The sequence below is a fragment of the Gobius niger genome, assembly GCF_951799975.1.
Source record: "Gobius niger genome assembly, chromosome: 2".
Classification (NCBI taxonomy): Eukaryota; Metazoa; Chordata; class Actinopteri; order Gobiiformes; family Gobiidae; genus Gobius; species Gobius niger.
In genome coordinates, this window is record NC_136853.1 from 29102847 (window position 1) to 29115220 (window position 12374).

The following is a 12374-nucleotide window of genomic DNA, read 5'->3' on the forward strand; positions in this document are numbered from 1 at the left end:
CCATTAATTGAGAGACTCCCTGGATATTTCCTTAAGATGTTACCAGTTTTAAAGCTTAGTCAGTGTTAGCATCCATTGCCTCTTTGTTATTTAAGAGATTTTGCAAAAAACAGACGTGCTAATGCCTGGGTTCCTGAGAAGTTTAATTCAGGACATGAGAACCTTAGGCTCGAAGCACAATGCTCGTTCTCAAACCAATCAAGGCAGCTCAAAACAGAAATGAAAGAATCTGTTATTGGCTGCTCAGCATTCAGTTATACGCTCCCTGCCCCATCGTTTCTGCTGCTGCCCTCCCATCTTCTCTGGAGCGGGCAATCAACTAGTATGAGATGAAATGTGTTGCATAATCACCCCAGGTTGTGCTGCCATCGTTCGATTGTGTTTCACAGTCTCACTGGAGAAATTTCAGGGGTCTCATGCTCTCCTCTGCGGCAGTGATTACAATTACAGTATGAACAATTCGCTGACCTCTATTTTATGCAAGAGGACATGCTGCATCCACAACACAGCCATCTTTGAACATTTTTCATATTTTCATATTCATCAGATCACTCTTGCAAAGTCACTTTTTCATTTATAAGCAGTAATGATGCATTAGAAAAGCCAAATTAGAATTGTATTTTCTTTAACACTAGCACATAAATGAAGACAGTGTATTCATTCTTCTGGAGGAAACAGTTCTTTAATTATGCTGAAGGCCTCACCTGCAAAGCTATTCATTTATCTCGGATTGGTACTAAGAATTTAAAGAGGACCTATTCAGTGGCAAAGGTGGACTTAGTGAGGTGCTGGACTCTGGTCTAGAAGATTTAGTATGCCACATTAGGTCGATGCATAGTTTCCCGGCCAAAACAGGAGACTTGACAGCTATGCAACCTCGCGACAACTACCCCTGGCTTCTGCAGGTGTCAGTTCTCACGAGGCAAATGACACAGTTCAGTTTGGAGGGGCAGAGAAGTGTTTTTTTTTTAAATATATTTTGTTAATACGTAAAGACGCGGGAAAGAGGGGCAAAATACAGTAGTTTCCCAGCATAAACGGGACACTTGACAGCCATGCCTTAAGACAGTGGTTCCCAACCTTTATTGTCTTGCGTACCCCTTGGGCTTTTCTGTGGTCGTCTGTGTACCCCCTACCTCAAGGGTATTGCAGTTTATTTAGAAAGTAATTACTTAAAAGTGGTATTTGTAAGAAAAAGGCCAATGCTGTGGTAAAAATAAACCTAAAATTCTCCCAAAGCAGCACATTTTACTGAAAAATATAGCTTTTCCAATGAATATGATGTTCAATTTCCCACTTTTTGAAATCTGAAATAGTTCCAAGTACCCCCACTAGGTCCTGGAGTACCCCAGGGGTCCCCGTACCCCTGGTTGGGAAACACTGCCTTAAGATACCAACTTTGCCTTGAGCAACATTGTTGATGCGCCAGGCAGATGATTGGGCGTGAGACTTTCAGGTGTCCATCTACAAACAAAATCCAAGAAGAAAAAATAACAGAGCACTTTCTGCAGTAATAGAAATCACTGTTTTAGATTAAACACATGACCACACCGCCTTTCCTCTGCCCCATCCCGTCAGACCTCGGAAGCTCAGCAGGACAGGCCCGGTCGCTACTTGGATGGGAGACTGTTTAGAGACATCGGGAAGCCTGCGTGAATGTTGTGAGTGAGTGAGTGGTTAGTGGTGGTCGGAGGGGCCGATGGCGCAGACTGGTTGCCTCGATTCCAACAGTCTACCCCAGGACAGTTGTGGCTACAATAGTGGCTTACCACCACAGAGTATGGAGTGAATGAATACTATATAAAATTGTAAAGTGACTTTGAGCATCTGGAAAAGTAACTAATAACTAAAATAACTAATGCATTATGATGATGATGATGATGATGATGATCTCACAGCTATATCATTTCACTTGACAGGATTTAAGGTGATATCAGTTAATGGAAAGAAATAATCAGCATAATATTCAACCAGTTTCAACTGAATAGACATTTATTTTATATGAGTGCATTTAAAACAGACCACAGTATAAGACTAATGACGATTCAATCTCACAATAGGTTTACTATGCAGTGATAATAAATACACTTGAAGACAGACGTGCAACACAGTAATGCTCATCATAAGCTACAATTAATTATAAATATGCACCATTGAAATGAGTATCACTTTTCAGCCACTTTCAGCTTGAATTACAGTATAACTCTTTACATTAATCATTATTTAAGGATTTTTGTTGGTCCGTAAGCTTTACAGTATTTGACAGAACAGCACAGGGTGAAGAGCGGGAGAGACATTCAACAAGTTGTCGGAGGGGCATGAGCCCACGAGTCACGACACAAGACAGTGATGTACGCAGCAGCATAAACCATTAAACTACCGGCTGTACACATATTCCTTAACACTCTATTAAAGAAATGACAACATTTATATTTTAAGACAAACAAAATAAAAACTAAAGATGTTTTTAAAAAAATAAAGTAATTTAATAGCTCATGTGACTCATATTATTTATTTATTTACATTTGTTAACATTTGTGGTACTGTATTCTTATTGAGGAAGTTAGAGTATAATACTGTCAGACCGATTGCCCTATTCCAAAGTTGGCATCATAAAACATCATACTTTCATGTTATTCTTCTGTACACAATGTGTCAACTTCCTTTTACATAATCATTTGGACTGTGTCAATACGTTTAGGGAGTTTTATATATAAACTGCAGTCATTATGTGAATGAGTGAATATTACTGCTATTCATCATACATGCGTATAAATTTGCTAAATCAGTATCAATCTCAATATCTAATGTTGATACTACTGTATATAAATGTGCCAAAAAGATGAGTTTTATTGACTTAATGAACTTTCTAAAAGCATGCACAATCTTGCACAATATTTATATATATTTATTGAGTTTCTGTAGTTTCTGCAGTTACAGCAAAACAGTCTAAATGAACAGCACCCTGTTTGAGTAAACACCTGCCTCTGACCAAAAGTAACAAACTAAGAGTGGATTACATCACCTCATGTTGTTGATGCATAAGATAAACACTATTACTCATGACGGCGTAGGAACGGGAATAGTGGTTTTGGGTGTGATGTCAGTGTCTTTGAAAGGCTCAGACATACGTGGGGTTTGAACACGGGACAGCTGTGTGGTTCGCCGGAAGCTGCTGTCTGAGTCCAAGTAGCTCAACTTGGAGGAGAGTTTTCTGCAGCAAGGCAAGCCCCTGGCAAAATCGGACAACAGGTGACCGCTGAAGATCATGTAGATCCACGGGTTACAGCAGCTGTTAAGACTGGCCAGAAGTGCAGATAACGTCACGGCTGTGTTCTCTGATTCTGCAAAGGAACAGCACACAATCATGTAAGGCACATCTTTACCACAGAAATATAATATTGTAATGTTATCATTTTATTATCTAAATTCTCATTAAGAAAAGGTTTATTGTTTCAGGCAACCAAATATACCTTTGTATGGAGCCCTTGATGGTTTTGCAGCACTGTGAACTGAATTGATTCTGTAATTTTGGTTGCTGGTCTTGTACTGCAATTTTCATTTCTTAGTTCAAACCATGTCCTGAACCATTATGCCAAAAGGCCAATATTTGACAAATTGCCAAACGTACCAGTAAATTCACACCATTGATCATAAAGTTAGTTAGCAAAATCAAACAATGTAAACTTGCCACTCATTTGGATTCTGTTGAACCAAGACATCACACACATAATGTCTATACTGACCTGCCCAGGAGAAGTTCTCGTCCCATACAGACCACATCTGTACAGTGAAGAAGGGCGCCCAGCACACCACGTAGGCCACCACAATCACAAAGGTCATCTTGACAGTGCGTAATTTGGCACGAGATATGGTGCTGACGCTGCTTACAGAGTTCCTTCCCAGGAGGCCGCTTTTCGTGGCCTCTACTACAGCCCCCACACTTTTCCGACAAGTCTTGTGTTTGAGGTTTTTCCAGATCGTAAAACAGATCAAACCATAGCAGAGGACGAGCACGGCTACGGGAAAGACAAAGATGCCGGCGGTTATCCAGGAAATGTACGCGCGCCCACCCCACGGCTCAATGAAGTGTGCCCAGCAGTCATACACGGCTGACCCGGGGCGCACCTCGCTAAGGGAGAAGATAAAGTACTGAGGTGAGCTCAGCACCAGGCTGCACGCCCATGTCCCCCCGATCATGGTATAGGCGCGCTGAGTGGGCTGTTGTACGGTCTGCAGCGGGTGACAAATAGCAATGTAACGGTCCACAGTCATCATAACCATCATGTACGTGCTTGCAAACATGCCCATTACCTGCAGATGTTTTACAATGCGACACAGAAAGTCAGGACCATAAAAGCGAAAGGTGATCTCCCAACAGAGTTGCGGCAGGACTTGGAAGAAAGCCACCACCAGGTCGGCGAGGCTCAAGTGGCGCATGAACAGGTGCATGCGAGACAGTTTGCGCCTGCTCCGACTCATGGCCAAGAGAACGCTCACGTTTCCCACCACAGCAGCAATGAACGCCAAACTTAGAACTGTTATCTCAATTTTTGCCACCTCCTCGTTTCGTCCAAACGGGTCACTGCCGTTCCTCCTGCTGCTCATATTTCCCTCATTCCCAGTGAACTCCATTTCCTCTGTGCCCGTGATGTTGGAGAAGATGTCCAGGGCATAAAGCATCGTGGCGCGCAAAGTTGTGCGTAACCGTGGCTACGCTCACCAAGGCAGTGGTCTCCGCTTTAACTCTAAAAGGACACTCGGGAGTAGCCAGTCCATCAGTGACGCACAAAGCAGTCCAATCCAGTCGAGTCCCTGTGCAGGAGATCGTCTTTTAAAGACTGGTGGTCTGTGCGCAAAGGCCACCCCCAGACTGACGCGCAACACTCGTAACCAAACATAAATCACAGTCATTCAAATCAAGACTGACTTCCCCGTTTTCACAGCTGAAATATATGTTCGAGCTTGAGTAATTAACGTAAATTGTTATAAATCAACAGGAACTAATCGTTTTTTAAGACATTTCATGTTAACAATTTACCTTATTGTTTTGTAGTGACATTTTAGACTTATAGGATTATAAAGAGAACTAATATTGTTGTGCGCAAAAATAACTTCAACTCACATTCACAACACCTCATCCTGTAAGCTCTGAACTCCCACCTGAAACGAGCACATTTTCGCGAGTGTGGTTTATTCTAAAAGTGTCCTGAAAATAAGCCCAAAATAGCGAAGAAAACGACACGTAAACTGGCATGAACAAGAAAACGCAACAAAAATGCGACAAAAAGCGGCAATAACGCAATAGAATAGAACAAAAAAAAACGTGGCAAAAATGTGACACAAAAAAAAACCACACACACAAAAATAGTGACGACAAGGTAACAAAGCGGTCCTAGCTTTCAAATGAGGCGTTACTCTGTGAGCTCCAGGCGAGAAGCTTTTAGATTTGGATAAAGCTGAACTGGAGAAAATGTGTTCAGGTCCAACTCCCTTCGAAGCTTCCCTCCCCAACTAACTCAGCATCAAAATGCCCTATCTAAATCCAAGGGTGCTGTTGATGTCACTATAAAGCTGACTGCGTTTTTAAAGTGTGGTACGCTTTAGCTGAGGCAAAGCCAAAGTCTTGCTTAATCCACTGTGCTTGAACAATAGTACGTAATGCTCATGGCTGTCAGAAGTCCCAGATTTATTACTGTGCCATTAGTAAAGCTGCCTCGCACTTATTATATTAAATGTAAGGCTGGCTTGCTATGATAAGATTACAGAAGCACATGGGAAAGGACATGAGGCATGATATTCAGGTAAAACAACAACACGCACCTCGGTTTTCTGTTATTGTAACTATTTCTTTTTCCCCCCCAAAAGGAAAGGTTACCTCTTTGAAAATTAGTGGTCAGATTTTACCACTATATCAAAAATAGATTCATTATAGAGCAAGGTTGGGTCAACAAAAGAGTACGCTTTAGTGCAGGAGTCTGCTGTTGGTATTTCAGTGAATGTAAGCATTGCCTCCTTTGATCACTTTGTTAACCGTGACCATGGCAACGGGGCTCCTCAAATATTTATTCTGATAACAGAGACAAAACAGTTTTATTTCACTCACATGTCAAACTTCCAAGAGCCATTTCTACACTTGAGACATACATTACTTGTGCCTTTGAATTCCAATACCATTATATTGATGTATTTAAAAGCAACAACCATAACTTTCAATTACATTCGTTTTGATGTTGAACTTCACCGTTTCAAGATGTCCACTTTTTATGCAGTATTTCTTGCATCAGGAGCTCTTTTTTCTCTCTTATTTTATCAACACCACTTAGAGAAGTTTTGTTCCCAGCAGTAGTCAGAGCATTCAACTATTCCCTGATGTTTAAAAACTATGAACTCAGAAATATTCCAGAATAATTATCGGTGGAGATAACTGCAGGTGTTGTCTTCTCTACAAAAAACGTTTTGGTAAGTAAGTCTATGGACACTGTTGGCTAGTTTCCCTTAAAACGGTGGAAGTTAAAACATTAGATCACAACCTCTATACCTTAGCCATGTTTTTAGGCATTACCAATACTATATGTTAGACTATAGTGCTTAGAGATTGTGGGCTCGTCTGGTGCCCTTTACCTTTGATGGTTGTCTTTCTTATATAGTTTATGAGTTTTTTATATAGTTTATAAGTTTTGTTCATAAGAAATTACAGAGCTCATCTTTGAAGTTTTGAGTTAAAAGGTTGCCTCGATTTGAGAAAAAACAAAAACACTTACAAACTTAAATGCCACCCTAAGTTGCAACTTTCTGAAAGGTAAATGTAGTGGAAAAGCTCCTGAAACGTATTGAGATGGAAAGTGGCCACCAGATGAAGTTTTATGAATAGGCGGAAACACCAGCCATTAGCTCCGACTAATGCTGCATGGAAAAGGTTTCACTCATTACACACGTATTGTCTCAGCTGTAGCATAGCTCCCTGTTGGATGGGCATGCTTGGCTTGTTAGAGAAACACATTTGTTTCAGAAAAACGTGACACAGGACAACAGGATGACCTTGACTAATTGAGCCATTGAAAACGTACAAATACTGTAGAGCGCAAGGTGTATTCCAAGTGAGATTTAAGAAAGCTATTGACATGATTGACTTGTAGGACTGTTGTTTTTGATTTATTGTCAAAATGATTTTAGTTATAATAAAAAGAAGGTTTTACAAAAATGTGCCCCTCCCCACACACACTCACAACTAGCCCAGGGGCCGTCGCACCTTTCACTTTGCTATCTCCCGGCACATCTGTCAGTTGCCATGACATGGTTAAGACCCTATAAGCAAAGTTGCCGAGAGGAGAAAAAGACTGATGAACTGGACAATTCTGCCATCTGGCCTCTCCTCTGTCTAAATTAATGATCAAACGTACATATCCACCTGCCTCGAGCTGTTTGTGGTCCTGGTTTTGATCTTGTGCTGCACCTCCAGTCCACTGCCTGATCTTATTATTTATCTCTATACCACAGGTTTTATGTTTCATGGTTCATGTTGCACGTTTGCACCAAAGGAAATCCCCAGTCTGTGAACCTGTTCACTGACAATGACAATCAAATCTATTCTGATTTTGATTAATGTGTTTGGTTTCTTCAGTCAATTATGCAAACCACAGTTACCTATTGTAACTATAGTTCTGTGAATGTATGTGAAGCCCTTAAGGTGCTTCGCTGATGCATACTCTCGGGAGCTCCGCTTCCCGCCCTGAGAAGATCAATTGATCTGTCTGCAACCACACACCCTGCACCCCTATAAAAAGGGCATTCTCCGAATGCTCGTCTCCCTTGAACTCAGCGATAGGACAAGAGGACATGCCTGCCGGGCCCAAAGCTAAAGGGCTTTGCATACATTCACAGAACTATAGTTACAACAGGTAACTGTGGTTTCTGTGTCATGTATGCGTCGCTGATGCGTAAAGCCAGCGCGAAACCTTGGCAGACCAATGTACCCCCAGCAGGCATGGAGTCGCGTGATTGGAGCGAGGCCGTGGGCGACCCCTGCAACCAAGACCGCCTCCTGCGTGTCAATGGAACAGGAGCTCACGGGCAAAGGGAGGTGCGCCATAATCCTCATACAAGGCACCACGACACCTCACCCACACAACAACACATGACAGTGGACCAAACCGCCCCACCAAGAGCAGCGGCGTGCGTCCAACCTGTCACAATAGAGCTGCTTAAGGCTGCCTCTCTCTCAAGAGCGCCAGGCACTCCTCATGCGGCCCGAACCCGGTCAGGCTGCCTCTCCCAAGAGCGACTAAATCTGTTGTGTTGGCCTATCGAGAATGAGACATGAATCCCAAAACCAGAGGGTGCCCAAAGCTGCCTCTCCCAAGAGAACTAGGCACACCCCGAAACCCATACAGCCAGGCTGCCTCTCCCAAGAGTGCCACTGGATTGACAAGATGGGGCGCAACCACCTGCACGGGCATAGGGTAGAGCTATGTCCACCCCCTACTTAGAGCGGCATGAGCAATTGAGCCAGCGGCGACATCCAGAAAATACAACTGCACAAATGTCGAAGAGGGGCCCCACAAAGCAGTGCTGTAGAAGCAGCCACTCCACGTGTAGAATGTGCCCTAACAGCAGTGGGTGGGGAAAGGCCCTGTGCTGCTGGACGCTTAGCGTTGAGGGGACTTTCCCATTCACGCCTGGCCTTAGCCACCATGGGTCGGGACCTGGGACGAGAGGACTCCACTAGGCCCTGTAGGTTGTCAGCCACTGAAGCTGCAGGCTGCGGAGGGAGCTGGACCTCGATTCTAGCAGCAGCGAGGAGGTGAGGGACAAGGTCAAGGGGATAATGGCCATGTGGAAGATCATCTTCGAAGATGGAAACAGCATCTTCATAGACGGTGCGGTCATCATCCTCTTGGTAACCACCCAATCCCTCGGAGGAGGACCCGGCCCCTTTGCCGCCAAGACCTGTTTGCGGCGCACCGAGGGGAATGGCCCCATGAAGCCCTGATGACGCTTGAGCTCCTCCCTGGGGAGCGCAAGACACGCCGGACAAGAGCCATCCTCTGCAAAGTGGCGGGGGCCCAGGCAGAGGAAGCAGAAGCGATGCCCGTCCTGAGGGAGCATGACGGCCGGGCAGGAACCGCAGATCCACTCGACACCGGAGGGCGTCGACATTTTGGAGCGGAGAGTATCTACAGCGGTGAGTCCAAGTCTTGAATTGCTTGAAGATTATCTTCTCGAGGCTTGTAGAGCTGAGAGAAAAGGGAGACGAGCATTCGGAGAATGCCCCTTTTATAGGAGATGCCGGGTGTGTGGTTCCCCTTAGGTGATTGGAGCGGACAGATCAATTTATCTTCTCAGGGCGGGAAGTGGAGCTCCCGAGATTATGCATCACCGAAGCATCTAAAGGGCTGAAGCATACATGACACAGAACACGGTAACGCTTTATTCTACACTACCTTTGATACGTGTATAGTAGTATACAATGTAAAGTGCTATGTAGCAATATACTTATATCATTAAATGCTTGGACAGCATCAACAGGACTCTTACGAGCCTTCATTGCAAACTCGATGAGATTGTGGATAACCACCCTTGAGGCCAATGGCAAGCCACTTGCACAAGTCTCCATCAAGTGTGGCATATACCAAGGAGACGCCCTGTCCCCACTGCTGATGTATGAACCCCCTCAGCAAAATAATCAACAAGACTGGCTATGGATACGGACTTAGGAACGGGGCCACCATCAGTCACCTCCGCTACATGGATGACATCAAGCTGTACGCCAAGAATGAACGAGACATCGACTTACTGATCCATACCACCCGGATCTACAGTCCAGACATTGGGATGTCTTTCGGCCTAGAGAAGTGTGGTTGGCTGGTGACTAAGAGAGGGAAGATAGACACAAAGACGGGTCTCACTCCCACAAGGAGCAATAGCAGAAATTTGAACAGTTACAAGTACCCATAAGCAAATGGAAACCTTGAAGAGGTGACAAGGAAACCGGCTTTGGCCAAATATCTCCATTGAGTACGGCAGGTCCTAAGAAGCCAGCTCAATGGCAAGAACAAGTCCCGGGCAATAAATAGCTGCATCGAGGATGTATGGCTGGCATAGTGTACAGGAACATCTGTGCAGAGTGTGGGCTGGAAACCCCAAGGTCAAAGTGGGAAACAGACAGACAGAATGGTAATGGTGAACCAACCGGATGTTGTGGTGGTGGACAAAGAGCAGAGGAAAACCATGAAACTAGAGAAATAATAGGGGCCCAGAGAAGAGCTGGAGAAGGCCTGGAGGGTGAAGGAATCAGTGGTGCCCATGGTTATTGGAGCACTCGGGACAGTGACCCTCAAACTGGAGGAGTGGCAACAGCACATTCCAGAATATGTACATCAGACATCTCAGGCCTTGACCACACGTAGCATCTCATAAAACAAAGATATTTTCCAATGATTTGGCCTATCATCCACACTAAGTTGCAGATATCTGTCCATAAAAAGAAAGGTTTTTAAAATCAGCTTTTGGAAAACTCTGGTTATGCGTTTGAGTGAGGACATAAATAGCTGGTGTTTTAGGTGACCGAACGTCACTATCTGCAGCAAAACATTTAGAAACAGCATGGATGCCTCAAACCTTTTGGATTTAATGACTGTTCAGGCGCTTTTTCCTTGCTTGTTTTTTTTTATTTTATTTTTTTTATTATGGGAATTGTCATGGTGGGTGTCAGAGGCTGGCGCTTGAGCAAGAAAGGACAAAAATAAAAAATAAAAATAAAAAATAAAGAGTAAAAGTAACAAAAAATAATAATAATAAATAATTAGAAAATAATAAGATAATTCCTTGCTTGTTTTTAACAGCTCAAGTACTGCTTTACGTCAAAAGCACAGTCGAAGGAGCACTTTACAGTCCGTTATTTTCAACCAAAATATGTTCCTCAAAGACGCAAAGGTAGGTTGTCTCAAAATGGTTAGGCATATCTGTAAAGCTATAACGTGCACTTGGGACCCCAGTTGGTGGTCAGAGGAACTGTTGGCTCAGATTTGTGCAGTCGCAACAGTGGGTCTGTCAGTCTACCCCAGGGGAAACTGAAGCTGCATAAGTAGCTAACCACTACCGTGGAGTGAATGAAGAACAAATCTCTGACACTATGTGAAGTGCTTTCAGTGACTTTTGTCATGTGAAAAGTGCTATACAAATAAACTTCCATTTCAGTTCATGCAGCTGCAAAAAAAATTAATGTGCTGTGCAGACACTTGTGGAGTGATTTAAACAATTAATGTACTTGACAACGCATATGCGGTAACGTGTGGATGACAGTTTTTTTTAAGAGGCTGTGCAGTTTGGAGTTTTCTTCTAGACTGAGGGTTGTTTTATAAATACCCTGCAACATGTGGACAGGCCTCAGTCCAGAAAAGTGCAATTCTAGAAACAGTAAAGATACTGCGCAGTAGAGCTCCCAGGCCCCTCTCATTATTATTTATATACATGTATAGATATTAAACTATTTTTTATTATAGTATATTGTTTTGTGCAAGCGTTTGGACATCACTAGTTTGATTTTAGCCTAAATCTAGTTTTTATCCTCTCATCTATGTTTTATTTAGCTTACTTGTAAAATAACATTTAAAAACAATCAATCATTATTAATGAGACTTGCTATGGAATCTATTTTAGGGGCAGAATCCATATCTATGTATTTCTGGAGGCAGTTTTAATAGGTCTAATGAGGCAATTAGGATTGGTATGTTCAATATCATTAGACGGGAATGGGATACATAGAATCTTGCTCGGCAGAGTCAGGGGAAGTGCCTCAGACATTGTAGGGAGAACAAGTTAGTCCAATTAATTCCCACACACTCAAATCTGTCCAAACACATCTGCTCTGATCACTGCCACTAATCCCCCACATGGGTTCACATCATCAGCCTTTCAAAACTGAAACATTGGGGCATCTGAATGGTTTAACGTCATATTTTAACTTTAAACTAGCTTCTATTTATTTATTTGGTTGGGACAGTGAATGTTAATGAACATACATAGGACTCATGCTTGTAAACATGCCACGCTGGATTGTCGCTTTGGGCTAATTTCCATCCATTTTCGCCCTCTCAAACACACAGTCTCATTCAATCTGGGCTAATGAACATATTTTTAGTGGTAGGGGATACAGGAGTATCAAGAAGAAACCTACACAGACACAGGGACACAGAACAGGCCCCATCCGGTCCACGATTTGAATCCAGGACCTTCTTGCTGTGAATTACGAGGGCTAACTGCTGCACCACCATGCCACCTAACCCAAGGCATAGCAGATTCCTCCAATACCAAGCAGATGAAACCAAGTTAATATAACTAGCCAACCTATTTCTTGTCAATTTTCAGACTTG

The 12374-nt window shown here is 43.3% G+C and overlaps 1 protein-coding gene across 1 annotated transcript; it reads right to left on the reverse strand.

Moving 5' to 3' along the window:
- Positions 1-2878: 2878 nt before the first annotated feature.
- On the reverse strand, positions 2879-4919 carry LOC306959665 (arg8-vasotocin receptor-like). Its single transcript, XM_079551839.1, has 2 exons — positions 3747-4919; positions 2879-3344 (listed from the first exon to the last, which is right to left on the reverse strand). Exons 1-2 carry the CDS (start codon positions 4681-4683, stop codon positions 3061-3063), a joined length of 1221 nt encoding a protein of 406 aa, XP_079407965.1. The 5' UTR covers positions 4684-4919; the 3' UTR covers positions 2879-3060.
- Positions 4920-12374: the final 7455 nt, after the last annotated feature.

Coding starts and splice junctions, on each gene's coding strand:
- LOC306959665 (XM_079551839.1), bottom strand. CDS start 4,683: ATGCTTTATGCCCTGGACATCTTCTCCAACATCACGGGCACAGAGGAA. Junction 3,345..3,746: donor CGAGAACTTCTCCTGGGCAG/GTCAGTATAGAC, acceptor GTTCCTTTGCAG/AATCAGAGAACACAGCCGTG.